At 38.5% G+C, this 20,526-nt stretch overlaps 1 protein-coding gene across 3 annotated transcripts in view; it reads left to right on the top strand.

Moving 5' to 3' along the window:
* The window catches only part of PTPRB (protein tyrosine phosphatase receptor type B), a 130,101-nt gene that overhangs the window by 6,442 nt on the left and 103,133 nt on the right, over positions 1-20,526 (top strand). For all 3 annotated transcript variants that reach the window (XM_073215594.1, XM_073215593.1, XM_073215592.1), the window contains exon 3: positions 3,581-3,837. In XM_073215594.1, the coding sequence (XP_073071695.1) occupies positions 3,581-3,837 (257 nt within the window). The remainder of the gene's footprint in view (positions 1-3,580; positions 3,838-20,526) is intronic.

Raw genomic sequence — 20,526 nt, 5'->3', positions numbered from 1 at the left:
ACACACACATATGCACATATACATAAGGCATCATTTTTCTAAGGAATCTTCTGTTTCATTTGTTATCTCTTTTCCAGATTACTTTCCCACTTTTAAAAGGCACATTGTTTTTGGCATATTCCTATAGAATAGCAAGTACCAATATAGTTAAAGCTTTCTATCTTCAAAATGAGTTCTGTTCAAATTTTTCTGTTTTCAAAATGTTTGAAAGTTATTTGTACCACTTCAAGGAGGAAAACTAACAAAGTGTGTTCTGTCTTTATTATCATTATACAAAAAATCCATTTCTACTATTGATTATATTTGAGCCAATCACAGACTAATTAATAAGCTGAAATATGTGTTGTTTTTTTTAAAAACATATTCAAAGTAGGGGCTTGATATGGCACAGTCACTGCAAATTATCTTGCACGTTAGCTATTGGCACCTTAAGTGCTTAAACTTTTTAGAAAGTTTAGAAAACCCTGGGTGGTTCACCTTATCTTGAATTGTGTTCGAAGAAGAATTGTGTATAATGGGGAAACAAAGTAGTAGAAATGGTACAATACAGCTTTTTAAAAATAGTTTCAACATATTGTTCCATTGTGTAAGAACTTTTCCATGCATTTGTCAAAACATATCTTGCTCTTTTACGAACTGTAAAATGTATATACCTTCTTAAAGAACATCAGAAAAATTTGCAGCTACCAAAACATCAAAAAACTTAACTATTTTTAGTATAACTTTAGAGCATCCATTTCAACAAAGTTCAGAAGATGGAAAGATGAACTATTTTGATTGCCTTATATATTCCCATAATGGGTTTTCTTTCCTCCCATCTACTTTATACTCCTTCAATATCTACATAAGGAACAATTAGATTCCGTTTGGGCTCATACTGTGTGGACTGATATAACCACAGACTTAGATATACATTAGAATCAGCGGAGACACTTGTTAGGCACGCAGGTGCTGAGTACCACACTTCATCTGCTAAATCACTATTCCTAGGAAGAGGGCCAAGGCTTCACTATTCCAACAAACTTCAAAGAAAAGTCTGATGCTTTAAAATACACAAAATTTGGAAATGGGATGTTAAGTCTTTCCTTCTTCTAGAATAACACAAGTTAAAAACAGACACAAAATGATGGGGTACTGGACTTCGATATTTTGTAGATTCTTTCTTTGGTAAAAAAGGTAGTGACCTGAAGTGAAAATGGACTTATTGGTTGGCAATGTTTTAAAAATAAACTTAGGAGATTAATTAAAGACCATTACAGAAGACTGAAAACTGTTCCATAACATATTCCAAAGCTACACACAAAGGTAATAAGCTATGTTATTTGCAGAAGAAATTTCAAGAGTGTTTTGATTATTTACCTAATTTAGGAGAGTTCTGTTTCATTTATTGAATTAATTATGTAAGTTGACTTAAAAAAATGTTCTTACGATGAAAACTTACCAGCTTCTCCTTCATGAAGATGAATAAGCATAGGTTGACATGCTCAGACAAGTAACTACATGCTAGATATTTGGAAGCTTGTTTTTGTCCTCGTAACCCCATTGTTACTTTTTTTTTTTTGAATCTCTGAAAGCAAAAATTGTCATAGGTGGTAATCAACTCAGAGGATCAGCATTGGCCAAAGCTCAATATAGGCAAAATATTAAACTCCATATACAGAAACTTTTACTTCTCAACCATAGACAAATGCCTACTTAAAAGCACCTAACTCAGTTAAAACTGTAGAGTTAAGACCTCTTCTTGGGGTTTATTGTAAAGGAATACTACAAAGAGTACAGTTGGGTTTGTCATGTGGAAAACACCCAGGGACAAGTAAATCTCCTGGTTGATGTTCAGAGTGGCTAACTTGGGCATAGTGGCAGTAATTTTGACACAGGATTCAGAAGGAAAAAAACAAACAAAAAAGGGGAATGTCCAAAAATCTATTAAAGACTAAAACTTGTAGGTATATGGGTAGGATTGCCAGACAAAATATACAACATCCAGTTACATTTGAATTTGATACATGACAAATAATTTTTTAGCTTAAGTCTATTCCTAATATATAATATAGTAATATATAATATAATCTTTGTAATATTGTATATCTGGGATATACTAAATATACTGATTTATTAATTATTCATCTGAAATTCTAATTTAACTGGGCTTCATGTATTTTTACTTGCCAAATCTGGCAACCTTATGTACAGGGTGCCTTGCCCAACCCTCTACATCTCAAAGAAAAGATGCTTAATAGTCATGAGTATGTTATTAACTTTTAAGAGAACTGCTAATGTTTACATTATGCTAAATTTTACAGAAAACCTTTTCCATTTTGATCATCTTTTTGTGCCTTATCCCACTCTTCTCTACACACATTATCATATGAAATATGTTAGTCAACTGAAATTGAGATGGAAATGAATATGACTCAAGAGGGGTCAATGAGGTGAAGCAGAGCAGGGACAATGTAATGATTACTAGCCTCTTTGGGGGGCCTCCAACTAGCACACAGTAGTTGCTTAATGAGTAGTTGTTTGAATGAACCAGTAAAGTAGTAGTAAAAAATGAATCTTTTTCTTCTTCCAGTCTTTAAACCAGAAACTCTTCAAAGTTATGGTTGTCTAATTGGGCAAGATTTTATAACCCGGAAAACTCTGATGCATTATGGAATTGATGGAAGTATCTAAACATACCTTTCAGACCATAATTTACAGACCTTTCAAATGCTTGACATCATACAGTCGTTCTCTAGGCCTTGTTCACAATGTGTGGGCCAAGGACCATTAGGATCGGCATCACCTGAGAATTTGTTAGGAGTGCTAATTCTAACAATCTTTACTGAATCAGAATTTGCATTTTAGCAAGATCCCCAAGAGATGGAGAGCATGTGATAACTGTATGACTAAATGAATCTCCTCTACAAACCCTTTTTTTTTTAAGTATGGATAATTCAGCCTTGCAAAGTGAAGATATAAATTAATCCCACCAGCTCATAAATTTCAGATCAATTCACTCTTCTTCCAGAAGACAGTGGCTTAGAAAACACAACTCTTCCATGATTTATGCTCACACAATTAGGGTTTGCAGTATGGTAAAAGAAATGTTACTGCAAAGGGTTCATCAGTCTTCATGACAAAGTTAAGGCAAGTTATTAACAGTGATTCTCCACCTGGTGTTTTGTTTAATGACCCCTTTGAGAAGTTGAAGAAAGATAAAGTTCCTCACAGAAGAAGAGGGCACATAAACACATAGTCAGAATTTTACAGGAAGTTTTTAGAGATTCATGGATACCCTGAAGCAAAGTTAGTGACCCCCTAAATGTTCATAGAGTAAATTTAATCTTCCACACAGAGCTGGAATTTTTTTTGGATAGCACACTTTCCTCAACCCTTCACCCTATAAAATTGGTAGATGGGTAAAAAATGGGCAAACCAAACATTTACACTCAAAGTATCTTTGATTTTTCATATAACTAAAGCTTATCCATATGCCTGCTATGAAAGAGATCTTCTTATTCTAAGTAAAATTGCTTCTAATGTGAGCAAGCCATAGAGCCTGAGGATAATTTTAGCAACTGTCCTTTCTTCACCTTAGCTGGCCTGGGAGCAGAAATTTCAGTCAGGAGCGCTAGAAACACGGCTCCTCCTCAAATCCCCACTACTCTTAAGGCAGTTCCATATAGCCTGGAACACATGATTAAGAATACCACAGAGGTCTTCACCAGAAGTACCACAGAAAACTACAGCCAAACCAGCAGCGAGAGGCAGCACCCCAATCTGCAGATGACTGGAATTGCAGAGGCATCTTGGGCTCCCTGGACCACTCCACCTGTCTCCATCACCACCAAAGAGGTAAGGGGAGAAAGGGCTTCGAGTGTGGCTTGTGAAGGTCTCAGAAAGTCCATCACTTGAAAAGACTTGCTTGGCTGGATATACTGCTATTCAAGTAAGTGATAGGTGCTCTGTGTCCTAGCTGCTAATTGTGTATGAATACATTTTGTGCAGTAAGAAAATCTTCGAGAACTAAAAAGTCTCCATCTTTATAAAGTGAAGGTAATTAGACTGCCATGTCATAACTTCACTCCTGTAGGTTGGCCACATTTCTGACCAAAGTCAGGGTTCATAGTCTTACACATAACCTAAAACCAAGAAATAGGAATTGAAACCAGAACTTTGTTGATTCCCCTGCATATGTATCATCATCATGCTCATAAGGGAGGGGAAAGAGAAGCAGAGCAATGGGAGGCTCAGAAATCACTGTAATTGATTTGTGAACCTGGCCACATACCACTTTCCGCTCTGCATCCACAAGAAGATAGATCATCAGAGGGTCGGGTGGCCACGATGTTCTTAGAGTCTGCTCATACAATGGTTCGGTTTCAGGTGCTCATCTCTTCGGTTCTGCTTTCCACTCAGGGTTTTAGGCCACCATTTTAGGCCAAAACAGTGTAATAAAAGCAAATAAAATAAAAAGCTAAGGTTTCATTTCTCAGTGTTTAACTGTACAAGCAACCCAAATAATTTAAAGAAAGTGAAAGTCCAACCCTATGCATATCACTTACCATCCATTTTAGTGTCCTGGTTTCTTTCTCATTGTGCAAAATTTAATACTGCGCAGGGTTCTTGACTAGTGAGCGCATACTTCATTATTGATCACAAAACAAATACAACCAGTACATTGAATAACTAATGGGACTTTATTTATATTCCCACCTTTCCTTTACTATAAATCTTCTCTGCAACCTAGTTCTTCCCTTGCCTCTGAATAGAATTTAGGCAGTCCTCATGACTTTTCTGGGCATTTTTTTTTTTTTTTTTTTTTTTTTGAGAGGGCATCTCTCATATTTATTGATCAAATGGTTGTTAACAACAATAAAATTCAGTATAGGGGGGTCAATGCTCAATGTACAATCATTAATCCATCTCAAGCCTAATTCTCGTCAGTCTCCAATCTTCTGAAGCATAACGAACAAGTTCTTACATGGTGAACGAATTCTTACAGAGTGAATAAATTCTTACATGGTGAACAGTACAAGGGCATTCATCACAGAAACTTTCGGCTTTGATCACGCAACATGACCTATAAACCATCAGGTCAAATATGAACACCCATTTGATTTTTGTACTTGATTTATATGTTGATCCCACATTTCTCCTATTAGTATTATTATTTTTATTTTTATTTTTATTTTTTTTATTTTTATTTTTATTTTTTTGCTTTATTTTTTTATTTATTTTTATTTTTATTTTTATTTTATTTTTTTGAGAGGGCATCTCTCATATTTATTGATCAAATGGTTGTTAACAACAATAAAATTCAGTATAGGGGGGTCAACGCTCAATGTACAATCATTAATCCATCTCAAGCCTAATTCTCGTCAGTCTCCAATCTTCTGAAGCATAACGAACAAGTTCTTACATGGTGAACGAATTCTTACATAGTAAATAAATTCTTACATGGTGAACAGTACAAGGGCAGTCATCACAGAAACTTTCGGTTTTGATCATGCAATATGACCTATAAACAATCAGGTCAAATATGAATATTCGTTTGATTTTTGTACTTGATCTATATGTTGATCCCACATTTCTCCTACTATTATTATTATTTTTATTTTTAATAAAATGCTGAAGTGGTAGGTAGATGCAAGATAAAGGTAGAAAACATAGTTTAGTGCTGTAAGAAGGCAAATATAGATGATCAGATGATCAGGTGTGTGCCTATGGACTAAGTATTAATCCAGGCTAGACAAGGGCAGCAAGACATCCACGGATGCAGAAGATATCTCTCAAAGCAGGGGGGGTGAGGTTCTGAGACTCACCTCTGTTGATCCCCAAATTCTCACCTGATGGCCCCCCTGCGACTGTGCCTGTCTTAGGTTGTTCCTCCCTTGAGGAATCTTACCCGTCTCTGGCTAACCAGTCATCTTCCGGGGCCATACAGGGAAATGTAAAGTTGGTAAGTGAGAGAGAAGCCATATTGTTTGCAAAGGTTAGCTTTTTACTTCTTTGCAGATTTATGCCCTGTGGCTTCTATGCCCAGCACTTGTCTCGAGATATCTTTACCACCTGGAGGAATTATGATACTCGGTAAATTCGATATGAGGCACGAATTCTATTTAAGGTTTGTAATTAGGAAGGAAGAAGAAAAGCTATAGATGTAGCATATGAAGGAAACTTGGGAGGATTGATTATTTCTTTGACATATCTTCTTGTATAGTACCTTAAGTATGTATAGGTTTTAAACTACTAACTAATTTGCACACACATATTAACATAATAGGAATACGGTGACATAAACAAAGCAAATCTATAATTACCAGCCATCTCCAGTGAAGCCAAGAAAACCATTTAGGCACCCTAGGCATTTGTGAAAATTTATCTATGATATGATGGATATTGTCCAACTGTACTTGAACCATCAGACAAATTAAAGCAGCCCATTTCTGGGATCTGTTCACATCCCGTATGTTCTTTTAACCATAGATAGTCTATAGTCATGAGATTTTGGGGTGCTACAACTTGCACCCCTCCCAACTCCTGGTTGAGTTCCAACAGTACAGATCCAGTCAAATTCGTTGTCTCACTGTATGCACATGCCAGCCTAGACATCTCCCTCCTCCTTCTTATGGCAAGTCCAGGAGACGGTGGGCTGGATGCAGCCACAACCGCAGCATCGTCCGGATCCCTGTGGAGGCTTTTTGATGATCATCCCCCGGCACGAGTCCTCCAGAGAGTGCTGATGCCGGAAGCTCCTCCTCATATCGTATCTTAGTTCATTTTCTGGGTATCCAAGCTAGGCCTTGATCTTCTGCGTAGAAACAAACAGACCCTTTGCCCACACTTTGACATGCCCTCTATACCACTGTGCAGAACTCATTGAAGGTCAGCACACAGTAACTGCTTTTTTTTTTTTTTTAATTAAGAGAAAGGAATATTATCAGAAAAGAGTACCTCCATAGCTGATCATCTGACACCCTTTAAGTGATCAACATTAAGGATATTTAAAGCATGCGTTGATCTTTGATTTACCAATAGTTTTATCCTGTTAAGGAGTAATCCCCCTTTTCTTTCTTTCTTTCTTTCTTTTTTTTTTTAAATTTTTAATCTACACTTACCTGAAGAATACTATGTTTACTATGCTCTCCCCTATATCAGGTCCCCCCTAACAACCACATTACGGTTACTGTCCATCAGCTTAGCAAAATGTGGTAGAGTCACTACTTGTCCTCTCTGTGTTGTGCAGCCCACCCTCCCCTTTCTCCCTCCCCCCCATGCATGCTAATCTTAATACCCCCCTTCTTCTTCCCCCCCCTTATCCCTCCCTGCCCACCCATCCTCCCCAGTTCCTTTCCCTTTGGTACCTGTTAGTCCATTTTTGGGTTCTGTAATTCTGCTGCTGTTTTGTTCCTTCAGTTTTTCCTTTGTTCCTATACTCCTCAGATGAGTGAAATCATTTGGTATTTCTCTTTCTCCGCTTGGCTTATTTCACTGAGCATAATACTCTCCAGCTCCATCCATGTTGCTGCAAATGGTTGGATTTTTCCACTTCTTATGGCTGAGTAGTATTCCATTGTGTATATGTACCACATCTTCTTTATCCATTCATCTACAGATGGACATTTAGGTTGCTTCCAATTCTTGGCTATTGTAAATAGTGCTGCGATAAACATAGGAGTGCATCTGTCTTTCTCAAACTTGATTGCTGCGTTCTTAGGGTAAATTCCTAGGAGTGGAATTCCTGGGTCAAATGGTAGGTCTGTTTTGAGCATTTTGATGCACCTCCATACTGCTTTCCACAATGGTTGAACTAATTTACATTCCCACCAGCAGTGTAGGAGGGTTCCCCTTTCTCCACAGCCTCGCCAACATTTGTTGTTGTTTGTCTTTTGGATGGCAGCTATCCTTACTGGTGTGAGGTGATACCTCATTGTAGTTTTAATTTGCATTTCTCTGATAATTAGCGATGTGGAGCATCTTTTCATGTGTCTGTTGGCCATCTGTATTTCTTTTTTGGAGAACTGTCTGTTCAGTTCCTCTGCCCATTTTTTAATTGGGTTATTTGTTTTTTGTTTGTTGAGGCGTGTGAGCTCTTTATATATTCTGGACGTCAAGCCTTTATCAGATCTGTCATTTTCAAATATATTCTCCCATACTGTAGGGTTCCTTTTTGTTCTATTGATGGTGTCTTTCGCTGTACAGAAGCTTTTCAGCTTAATGTAGTCCCACTTGCTCATTTTTGCTGTTGTTTTCCTTGCCCGGGGAGATATGTTCAAGAAGAGATCACTCATGTTTATGTCTAAGAGGTTTTTGCCTATGTTTTTTTCCAAGAGTTTAATGGTTTCGTGACTTACATTCAGGTCTTTGATCCATTTTGAGTTTACCTTTGTATATGGGGTTAGACAATGGTCCAGTTTCATTCTCCTACATGTAGCTGTCCAGTTTTGCCAGCACCATCTGTTGAAGAGACTGTCATTTTGCCATTGTATGTCCATGGCTCCTTTATCAAATATTAATTGACCATATATGTTTGGGTTAATTTCTGGGGTCTCTAATCTGTTCCACTGGTCTGTGGCTCTGTTCTTGTGCCAGTACCAAATTGTCTTGATTACTATGGCTTTGTAGTAGAGCTTGAAGTTGGGGAGTGAGATCCCCCCTACTTTATTCTTCTTTTTCAGGATTGCTTTGGCTATTCGGGGTCTTTGGTGTTTCCATATGAATTTTTGAATTATTTGTTCCAATTCATTGAAGAATGTTGCTGGTAATTTGAGAGGGATTGCATCAAATTTGTATATTGTTTTCGGCAGGATGGCCATTTTGACGATATTAATTCTTCCTAGCCATGAGCATGGGATGAGTTTCCATTTATTAGTGTCCCCTTTAATTTCTCTTAAGAGTGACTTGTAGTTTTCAGAGTATAAGTCTTTCACTTCCTTGGTTAGGTTTATTCCTAGGTATTTTATTCTTTTTGATGCAATGGTGAATGGAATTGTTTTCCTGATTTCTCTTTCTATTGATTCGTTGTTAGTGTATAGGAAAGCTACAGATTTCTGTGTGTTGATTTTGTATCCTGCAACTTTGCTGTATTCCGATATCAGTTCTAGTAGTTTTGGAGTGGAGTCTTTAGGGTTTTTTATGTACAGTATCATATCATCTGCAAATAGTGACAGTTTAACTTCTTCTTTACCAATCTGGATTCCTTGTATTTCTTTGTTTTGTCTGATTGCCGTGGCTAGGACCTCCAGTACTATGTTAAATAACAGTGGGGAGAGTGGGCATCCCTGTCTGGTTCCCGATCTCAGTGGAAATGCTTTCAGCTTCTCGCTGTTCAGTATAATGCTGGCTGTGGGTTTATCATATATGGCCTTTATTATGTTGAGGTACTTGCCCTCTATTCCCATTTTGCTGAGAGTTTTTATCATGAATGGATGTTGAATTTTATCAAATGCTTTTTCAGCATCTATGGAGATGATCATGTGGTTTTTGTCTTTCTTTTTGTTGATGTGGTGGATGATGTTGATGGATTTTCGAATGTTGTACCATCCTTGCATCCCTGGGATGAACCCCACTTGGTCATGGTGTATGATCCTTTTGATACACTGTTGAATTCTGTTTGCTAATATTTTATTGAGTATTTTTGCATCTACATTCATCAGGGATATTGGTCTGTAATTTTCTTTTTTGTTGGGGTCTTTTCCTGGTTTTGGTATTAGGGTGATGTTGGCTTCATAGAATGAGTTTGGGAGTATTCCCTCTTCTTCTATTTTGTGGAACACTTTAAGGAGAATGGGTATTATGTCTTCTCTGTGTGTCTGATAAAATTCCGAGGTAAATCCGTCCGGCCCCGGGGTTTTGTTCTTGGGTAGTTTTTTGATTACTGTTTCAATTTCTTTGCTTGTAATTGGTTTGTTTAACTTTTGTGTTTCTTCCTTGGTCAGTCTTGGGAGGTTGTATTTTTCTAGGAAGTTGTCCATTTCTTCTAGGTTTTCCAGCTTGTTGGCATATAGGTTTTCATAGTAGTCTTTAATAATTCTTTGTATTTCTGTGGAGTCTGTCGTGATTTTTCCATTCTCATTTCTGATTATGTTGATTTGTGTTGACTCTCTTTTTCTCTTAATAAGTTGGGCTAGAGGCTTATCTATTTTGTTTATTTTCTCAAAGAACCAGCTCTTGGTTTCGTTGATTTTTGCTATTGTTTTATTCTTCTCAATTTTGTTTATTTCTTCTCTGATCTTTATTATGTCCCTCCTTCTGCTGACTTTAGGCCTCATTTGTTCTTCTTTTTCCAGTTTTAATAGTTGTGATGTTAGACTATTCATTTGGGATTGTTCTTCCTTCTTCAAGTGTGCCTGGATTGCTATATACTTTCCTCTTAAGACTGCTTTCGCTGCATCCCACAGAAGTTGGGGCTTAGTGTTGTTGTTGTCATTTGTTTCTATATATTCCTTGATCTCTATTTTGATTTGTTCATTGATCCATTGATTATTTAGTAGCATGTTGTTAAGCCTCCATGTGTTTGTGAGCCTTTTTGTTTTCTTTGTAGAATTTATTTCTACTTTCATACCTTTGTGGTCTGAAAAATTGGTTGGTAGAATTTCAATATTGTGGAATTTACTGAGGCTCTTTTTGTGAGCTAGTATGTGGTCTATTCTGGAGAATGTTCCATGTGCACTTGAGAAGAATGTATATCCTGTTGCTTTTGGATGTAAAGTTCTATAGATGTCTATTAGGTCCATCTGTTCTAGTGTGTTGTTCAGTGCCTGTGTGTCTTTACTTATTTTCTGCCCAGTGGATCTATCCTTTGGGGTGAGTGGTGTGTTGAAGTCTCCTACAATGAATGCATTGCAGTCTATTTCCCTCTTTAGTTCTGTTAGTATTTGCTTCACATATGCTGGTGCTCCTGTATTGGGTGCATATATATTTAGAATGGTTATATCCTCTTGTTGGACTAAGCCCTTTATCATTATGTAGTGGCCTTCTTTATCTCTTGTTACTTTCTTTGTTTTGAAGTCTATTTTGTCTGATATTAGTACTGCAACCCCTGCTTTCTTCTCACTGTTGTTTGCCTGAAATATGTTTTTCCATCCCTTGACTTTTAGTCTATGCTTATCTTTGGGTTTAAGGTGAGTTTCTTGTAAGCAGCATATAGATGGGTCTTGCTTTTTTATCCATTCTATTACTCTATGTCTTTTGATTGGTGCATTATGTCCATTTACATTTAGGGTGACTATTGAAAGATATGTACTTATTGCCATTGCAGGCTTTAGATTCGTGGTTACCAAAGGTTCAAGGTTAGCTTCTTTAGTATCTTACTGCCTAACTTAGCTCACTTATTGAGCTGTTATATACACTGTCTGGAGAGTCTTTTCTTCTCTCCCTTCTTATTCCTCCTCCTCCATTCTTCATATGTTGTGTGTTTTGTTCTGTGCTCTTTTTAGGGGTGCTCCCATCTAGAGCAGTCCCTGTAGGATGCCCTGTAGAGGTGGTTTGTGGGAAGCAAATTCCCTCAGCTTTTGCTTGTCTGGGAATTGTTTGATCCCACCATCATATTTAAATGATAGTCGTGCTGGATACAGTATCCTTGGTTCAAGGCCCTTCTGTTTCATTGCATTAAGTATATCATGCCATTCTCTTCTGGCCTGTAGGGTTTCTGTTGAGAAGTCTGATGTTAGCCTGATTGGTTTTCCTTTATAGGTGACCTTTTTCTCTCTAGCTGCCTTTAAAACTCTTTCCTTGTCCTTGATCCTTGCCATTTTAATTATTATGTGTCTTGGTGTTGTCCTCCTTGGATCCTTTCTGTTGGGGGTTCTGTATAATTCCATGGTCTGTTCGATTATTTCCTCCCCCAGTTTGGGGAAGTTTTCAGCAATTATTTCTTCAAAGACACTTTCTATCCCTTTTCCTCTTTCTTCCTCTTCTGGTATCCCTATAATACGAATGTTTTTCCTTTTGTATTGGTCACATATTTCTCTTAGTGTTGTTTCATTCCTGGAGATCCTTTTATCTCTCTCTATGTCAGCTTCTATACGTTCCTGTTCTCTGGCTTCTATTCCTTCAATGGCCTCTTGCATCTTATCCATTCTGCTTATAAATCCTTCCAGGGATTGTTTCACTTCTGTGATCTCTTTCCTGACATCTGTGATCTCCTTCCGGACTTCATCCCACTGCTCTTGCATTTTTCTCTGCATCTCATCCCATTGCTCTTGCATTTTTTTCTGCATCTCTGTCAGCATGTTCATGATTTTTATTTTGAATTCTTTTTCAGGAAGACTAGTTAGGTCTGTCTCCTTCTCAGGTGTTGTCTCTGTGATCTTTGTCTGCCTGTAGTTTTGCCTTTTCATGGTGATAGAGATAGTTTGCAGAGCTGGTACAAGTGACCGCTGGAAGAGCTTCCCTTCTTGTTGGTTTGTAGCCTTTTCCTGGGAGAATAGCGACCTCTAGTGGCTTGTGCTGGGAAGCTGTGCGCAGACAGGGCTTCTGCTTCCTGCCCAGTTGCTTTGGGGTTTATCTCCGCTGTTGCTGTGGGCTTGGCCTGGCTGGGGCTGTTCCTCCAAAATGGTGGAGCCCCGTTGGAGGGGGAGCAGCCAGGAGACTATTTATCTCCGTAAGGGGCCTCTGTGCTCCCTGCTGCCCAGGGGGTTAGAGTGCCCAGAGATCCCCAGATTCCCTGCTTCTGGTCTAAGTGACCTGTCCTGCCCCTTTAAGATTTCCAAAAAGCACTCCCCTTCACAAGGCGCTGGGTTCTTGCAGGTGTGGATGTGGTCTGGATGTTGTCCTGTGTCCTGTGGTCTCTATTTTAGGAAGATTTTTCTTTGTTATATTTTCATAGCTCTATGTGTTTTTGGGAGGAGATTTCCACTGCTCTACTCACGCCGCCATCTTGGCTCCGCCCCCTGGGCATTTTTTAAATCACTTTAAAACTCAACACTCAAAACGAAATGGATAACAAAGATACCCATTCAGGAAATAACCCAAACTCTAAGATCAATTTAAATGTTAGCTGCTCCTCTCCTATCACTCCACCCAGTTTGGGGAAGTAGGGAAAGGGAATATATCCAAATTCTTTTACTCCCACTTGCCTTTTTGCTCCCCCTCCCCACAATTTGATCACTATGGTTCGTATCTGGAAAGTTGCAGGGGAAGACAGGAAATGAAATGGAGTGGAGTGAAATGGAACAGAGAGCAGTGGATGGGGCAGAGTGTGGTGGGGTGGAATAGTGAAATGGGATGGGATGCTAGGGAAATGAGTCAGTTGAAGTGGTATGGAAGTGGGTGGAAATTGGTGAGCACTCAGGTAGCAGATGACCCATCTGCTGTCAGTGTCCAGGTGTGCTGGTCATGTTGAGTAGCTGTGCTTTTTTTATTGCCTAGGTGTTTTAAAGTTTGTATGGATCTAGTATTTAATATGTTTCTGTTGTCTTATATACATAGTGTTATCATTCATTCAAGGCTAATTATCCTGTTCCTTTTTCTCCCTTCTTTCTAATTCCCCCAACTTCATCTCTTAGTCACCCTTCAACTTCCCTTATCACCAAGAAAAACTGTAAGATAAGAAAGAGGAAGAGGCATTGATGACTGTTCAATTTACTGGCTTTGGAAAATGTTCATCAACTCAACAAATGTTCTGTAAGGACCTAACTAGTGTCAGAACAGAGTAATTGAGAACTCAGACTTTGAGGTCAAAGCCCTGACTCTGCCTCTTACTAGCTAGTGACCTTGCAAGTTACTTAAACTTTCTAAGCCTCAGTTTTCTCATCTATACAATGGAACCTGTACCTTTGAGGGCTGTTTCAAGAACTGGGAGAGACAGTGCATGTGAAAATGCTTACTACAGCACTTGGTCCTTACTAAGCATTTCAGATTTAATAACAGTTACTGTGTTTTTCACTGGGACACAAAGATGAATGACAGAATTGTTGCCTTCAAGGATTTCACCATCTGCTGTGGTGTTGACAAAATAGAGATATACCCAGGATTTCTTGGAATACAAAAGCAAGGTTCCTGACTGGTGTGAAGATATCAGGCAATGCCCTCTGGGGAAGAAATACCTGAACTGAGCTTAAAATGTAGGAGTTAATCTAAGAGGTGTGTTGGGGAGAGTTGGGGGGAGGTAGAGGAACTGGAATGGGGCAGGACAAGAGTTAGAAAGTGCTTTTAATTTTTACCTAAAATTAGCCTTTTAAAGAAACTTGGGAATTTTATCCCTTCAGTCATTCCATACTCACTTACTGAGCACCTACTATTTGCCAGACATTTGAAGGATGTGAAAAAATAGGTAAAGATGGTATTATAGAATCACATAGGTAGAACAATGTAGTCAAAATCATTGAGTGTAGGATCAGCACTTTAGTAAGAATATAGAAAAGACTTCGACCATGTAATCTCCCTGTAATTATTCTCCCATGCACAGAAATTGAATATATACTGATGTTCTCAAGCACATGCTTTCAAACATAGTCTTCATCCAGAAACAATCACTAGTTTCTACTTGCTATTTCAATTAGTGACACTACTAAACTATCTGCCATTCCTTTTGTTCTCATACATATGTAGCCACTAGGCAAAATTTAGAACACTTAATGTGAAAAAGAAATCTATAGCAGAAAGAACAAAAGTTGAAATACTAAGGTTTAATATTTGGAAATTCTATGTCATTGCTGCTAATTAACACTTAATGGAGGGCCCCAGTGTTTTAGATCCACAGTCAAAGGATGAACACAGTGGTTGGAACACAGTGCTGGGAGTGGTGGTAGAGATGTCACTTACAGAACATTTCCAAAAAGAAAGTGGCTTGTCTTTGTCTTTCCTTTCCTCAAGAGTCCCTTTGAGAGGAAGGAAACATGAAGAGATGCTGTATGGTATCTGCAGTGAAGAGAATCTAGGAGATGGAAAGAATAGCTAAGATTAGTGTGCCAGGGACTAAGCCCTTTCATGTACTCTGGGAGGTGTGTACTTGCAGCCATTGTCCATCACTGTGTAACACACCACTGTGTCCTTGCGCACGGCCCATTCTAAGTTAGGCCAGGTACAGGTGTCAGAAATGTGTCCTGCATATACCAGTCATTCCTTCTGGGCAAGATGAGACAGGCAGGGCTGGGGGCAGCAGGAAGTCGGTCTTCTGGGGGAATCTGAGCAATGGGGTGCAAGAGGAAGGGTCAAATGTAGAGAAGTGGCCTCCCTATGGAGGGAGGACTTTAAGTCCACTTTACCTTCAAAATATGACCAGCCTCCACTTATTGTTGAGCAATAGACTCTCCAGAGAAGTCCAGTATGGTTCTCCTCTTAGCCACATGACTTTGGTGGAGGTGGTTCAATACAGTGGTAAAGAGTTAGGGCTCTAGTGTCAGGGAAATCTGGTTTAAATCCTAGTGGTGTCATCTACTAGCTACTCAACTCAAGTCATACTTGCTTCCTCTTTAAAATAAAAATAATGAAGGCTACTCTATCTGCCACATAAAGCAGCTGTGAGGATTAAAATCTGATTAAGCAAAGAGTTCAGTAGATTACATGATAAGTATTTGGCAATGTTAGCAATTAATACTAACTACTGGTTTTTGCGTCACTGTTTCTTTCCACCCTGCCTGCTTCATGGGTTTGTTGTAAGAATCCGATGAACTAATATCATATGTGAAAAATTCTATGAGGATAAAATGTTGAACATGCATTAACAATGTTCCTGGCTGGTTCTGATTCTGCTAAATATCCATAAATCTTGTTTGGAGGTACACCTCCTTCTTCCCCACCCCACCCTGCCCCAGCGTTGGCCTGGGAGAGGGATTGCATTTCCTCAGTTCATGAATAGCCATTGTAGTGCAGGTCTGGGTTTAACAGTTCTGTACTTCCTTCCATTTGACCTTCAAAGAGATCACAGTGCAGTGTGAGCCTCCAAGTAAGTAAGGATGCAAATACAGAAAAACCCTGCCTCCCCTCATACTCTCCGGGAATAACCTCCTTTAGTGTGTTATTCAAAGTACACAGGGAGTCTCTGTGCTGCCACCCCTGTCCTGTGGTCAGAACTAAAGATGGGCCCGCAACTCCCCTTTACCGAGGCCAAGGCCCCTGGGGAGAAGTGCAAAGACTGTAGCAAAACAAAGCAGCAGAAACTGCCCTGTAATCATTCCTCACGAACTAGGGCTCTTAGACGGTCTAGCGGGAATAGGACAAAATATAAATGATTCTGAGACTGCTGATAGTTCAGAAAAGGCCATGCTAGGGTATAAGAGATTGTGTGAGGGATATGTATCTGAAGACCCAATTTAGAATTTGCATCATTCAAACCTAATTCTCTTGGTCTGCCAGCTAAAGTGGATTGGCATGTACTAATAGCATAATATGATTTACAATTCACTCGACCCTCTCCACCTTTAATATCTCAGGGACTTTCCTTTCGTTTTCTTTCAGTTATAAGTGATTTGTATTACTTTCCATTTTGTGCACAAAAATACTGTGTTCATATTTTTTCACAATATAAATCATACTCACATAATGCAGCCATGAAACAGAACATGTGCATCAAAGTGGGCTCTTTAACACGCCAGTACTTCTCTGGCACTTCGGTTTCCCAAGGCAGAGGAGGGCTGAGGCAGTGTGGGGAGAGAATGACAAAGGAAAGGGAAAATGAGATCAAAGGAGAAAGGAGGATGTGCTCCTAATTGAGATAGGAAGTCTGTGGGCTCAGCCCCAGCCTTACAAATACCAGAATCACCAGGGTAGCTTTTTTTTTCTGCCTCAGACCTATTGAATCAGAAGTTACTGAGGTTGGACCTCAGCACCAAGAGTATACAATTCTCCCCATTGATTCTAATGTGCAATTGGGTTTGTAAGCCACCAGAGAATAATTGCATAATCAACTTGTTAGAACAAACAGTGAACCCAGGAGAAGAGGGAAGGTATTGCTGGAGATGTATAACCCAAATCTAATCACAAGGGAACATCAGACAAAGCAAACAGAAGAAAATACTATGGAAATGACTGATTTATATTTTTCAAAATGTCAATGTCATAAAGATCATTTTAGAAGGCTGAGGAATTGTTTAGATTAAAGAGGATTAAGGGATTTGACAACTAAATATGATCCTGGGTTGGATTCTTACTAGAGGAAAAAAACAAAAATGGTAAAAAGGACATTATTGAGATGATTGACAAAGTTGAAATATGGATTGCAGATAAAGAAAGCCTTGTATCAATATTGAATTTCCTGAATTTGATGGCTTTACTGAGATTATGCACTTCATTCAGGATATATGCAAACTACTCTGAAATGTTTCAGATTAAAGTAGCATATATGGAAAGAAAGAGTGTTAAAAAACCAACTAGTGGGTCTGGGTAAGGTATGTGAAAACACTGTACAATTCTTACAATGTATAAGTTTGAAAATTTTTCAAAATAAAAAAGTTAAAAAAACTAGTAAGAGCAGTTTGCTTTAGGGCATTTTGAGGGTAGAACCCCAGGGATGTTACTGAGTTAGGGATAGAACAGCAGCTCACTCAACTAAGACCTGTCTTTCTTCTTCATGGACTAGGGAAGAGAGGGGGTGGCAGGGGAAAGGGGCACAAACACCATGAGTGAAAATAAGATGAATTTGCAAGAAAGAGCAGTAAAGCCAAGAGTCAGAGCTGGCAGATGAGCCAGATGATAAGTATGCAGATAAGATAAACTGTGGAAGAGACTGCTAACTGCTTTAAATCTCTGCAATTTACTCCAGCTACATATTGGGGCACCCGCTATTCCACTCACATGTTCACAGCTGAAAGGGGAAATGCTGTGGATTCCAGGAGCTGGCTTTGAAGTTAAAAATCCCTTCCATTCTTCCCACATTCTTGGGGAGCTGGCAACAGAACACTACCATTGCTAAATTCACCTGCAATCCCCACTGGCTAACCTATTTGGGAGGTACTCTGGAGGCACCTGCTTTTCCTTCTAAGCTCTTCTGAGTTGGATCCGTAATAGATCTGGTGCAGTAAGCCCACCCTGTGTGTGTAGCTTTATGATGCTGATGTTACACTTGGAGAACTTGCCCTCTCCATCTGTGGGGCTGTGAACATTTGTGTTCGCCCTTCTTTCTGCAAAGCTCTACTTCCAGCCCAGTGCAGCAGAGCTGTGGAGAGGATACTGGAAGAGCATGTTCTGCTAAGAGTTTTGACTCTGGTGGCCTGAATCGGGTGACCTCCTGATTATTCAAAAAGGATTAGATCTTTCATGCAGTCAAAGCTGTCCATTTGGAGCAGAGGCAGCTGGGCACTGGTTTATCCAAAGGCTTAGGTGCTAGGTATTCTTGGATTCTGTGATGCTAAGCGTTCCAAGTCTGCAGTTGAGAAGCCAGATAATACAATTTTGTTTCAGATTTGCAAATATTTAGCCATGCCCTTTGTTAGTGGAGGGGGCTGGGAATGTTTGCTCTATCAGTATAAAATAGTCATTGAATCTCCACACTTGGGGATGTGAGGGAGATAATGAAGAGACATGACTCCTTATGATGTAGCTGATGGTTTTATCATTACATTTTTTAACAATATGATAAAATCCTTTGATTTTTCACTTTGATCGCTGTCAGCCTGAACATTCTGGGACTCTAAGATGCCCTGTGTCTTGCTCATCTAGCAGAGAAAGGTAAGATGGGGTAGCTGTGTGGAAGAGGCAGGTAGAATGTGGGCCCAACAAGCCTCCAACTTGTGACTTTTTAAAGAAAAGCCAAAATCTGTATTTTTTACATGTAAAATCTATTTTTCTCAATATTATCTACATATTCCAATTTTTAAAAATAATGTTAAGATCATACTACAAAAGCCAGACTATGCACATGCAGACCAAATATTGAGCCCTGTTTGTTACCTCCAGAGGTCATGGGAAATAATATTCTAGCAACATGATATAAGAAAAAAAGAAGACAGTCTTTACCTTCCATCCAGTCATCACTTCCTAAGGGAGATGAAACAGGTGATTGTATATTTTCAGTTTTCCTTTTCCTTAAAGCCAGTGTTAGCCGTGGTTTGTTTATCTGCTCTCCTAGGGTTTGGATATTTCTGGAACTCATGACTTAGCTCCTGAAACCGTAATGTATAACAGCCACTCCCACACTGCTACTGGAAGCATTAACACCTTGCCTTGGTAGAGCAGACTCATTTCTGAGGGTGGGGCAGTAGGGACTGAAAAGGGGCAGTGAAGATTCAGCAGAAGCTCTTGAAGTTGAAAAAGTGATTAGTTTACAGACACATCTGGTTTTAAGGTATTCATTTTTGTATGGTTACAAAGCTATAACAAAAGTTATGCAAAACCCATTTCCTCCAGATTAAAAAAACAAAACAAAAGAAAAAACTGGGGTAGGGGAAGAGGGTGAGAAATTGAGGTAGAAAAAAATACCAGGAAACCTTAAAGATGTGCCTGAGAGAGATGGTGCGCCTGCTGCTAGAGACATATCCGGCACTCCCACCCCTCCCTTCCAGGATTTAAAAGTCTTGGCCAGGCCAATGGTCAGAGCAGCCTTTGAACGTCTTTTGTGCTGATGTACTGAAGAGTTCCTCTTGGTTACAAGATTGAAAGCAATGATAGTTTATTAGCATTTGAATGTTCTCAGAAAGACATTTTCATTTGTGGACTTTGTTATCTGTAGCATTACTAGGGACTCACCATTCATGATTTACTGATATTCATATACTATGATTATTACTAATAATTTTAGTATCTAACATTTGTTGAGCCCTTTAGCAAGGGATTGTGCTATACCTATAACATGCACCTTCTCATTTAATCCTTGCAACTGCCCCCAGAATGCCTGTATTATTTCGATTTTCCTGGAGAACTGACCTAGGAACTAGAAAGATTCCTTGACATATAAGAATCCCCAAATCATAGCCCTAAAGAAAAAAGTTTATTTTGTCTTTTTTTAAAAAACTACTTATCAAAATTATCTTACCTTAAATTTTAATGCACTTCTTTTTAAATGCATGACACCTGGCAGGTTAAAATTACATTCACTTTTTCAGTAATTTACTTACTACTGAGCCAGCTCAAATTAAAACTTAGAAAAGGATTTGCCATCTTGTAATTGTCTTTAATTGACACATTCCCTGATTGCTAGGCCTCCTTTTTAAAAATATCTGGGGAAACACACATGAGCATTGTATAACAAAAGGAATTTCCTCAGAGAACAAGGTATCAGAATTGGCCTGTCATCTAACATTTATTAAGTTTGCTGCATGTTGGTCCTTTTTCCTTTAGCATCTGTATTTAATTTTTATTGAGAAATAAATATAAAAACATGCATATCATATATTATAAATGTATATAGTATACATTATAAACATACACAATATAGACATTACATACATTATATATGCATATGTAAGTACACATGTTATATAAAATATTAGCATTTTTATATTTTTTATTTATATTTGTTTTTATATTTACATATTGTATTTACACATTATTTATATTATTGACATATTATTATACATATTTTACATTATTTATGTATTTATCATTATATTATGTAATACATATATTACATATAATACAAAATATTGTATCACAGTTTACTTG

The sequence above is a fragment of the Manis javanica genome, chromosome 10 (assembly GCF_040802235.1).
Source record: "Manis javanica isolate MJ-LG chromosome 10, MJ_LKY, whole genome shotgun sequence".
Taxonomy (NCBI): domain Eukaryota; kingdom Metazoa; phylum Chordata; class Mammalia; order Pholidota; family Manidae; genus Manis; species Manis javanica.
Note: the sequence above shows the minus strand (reverse complement) of the source record. Positions and strands in the feature narration are given on the sequence as shown.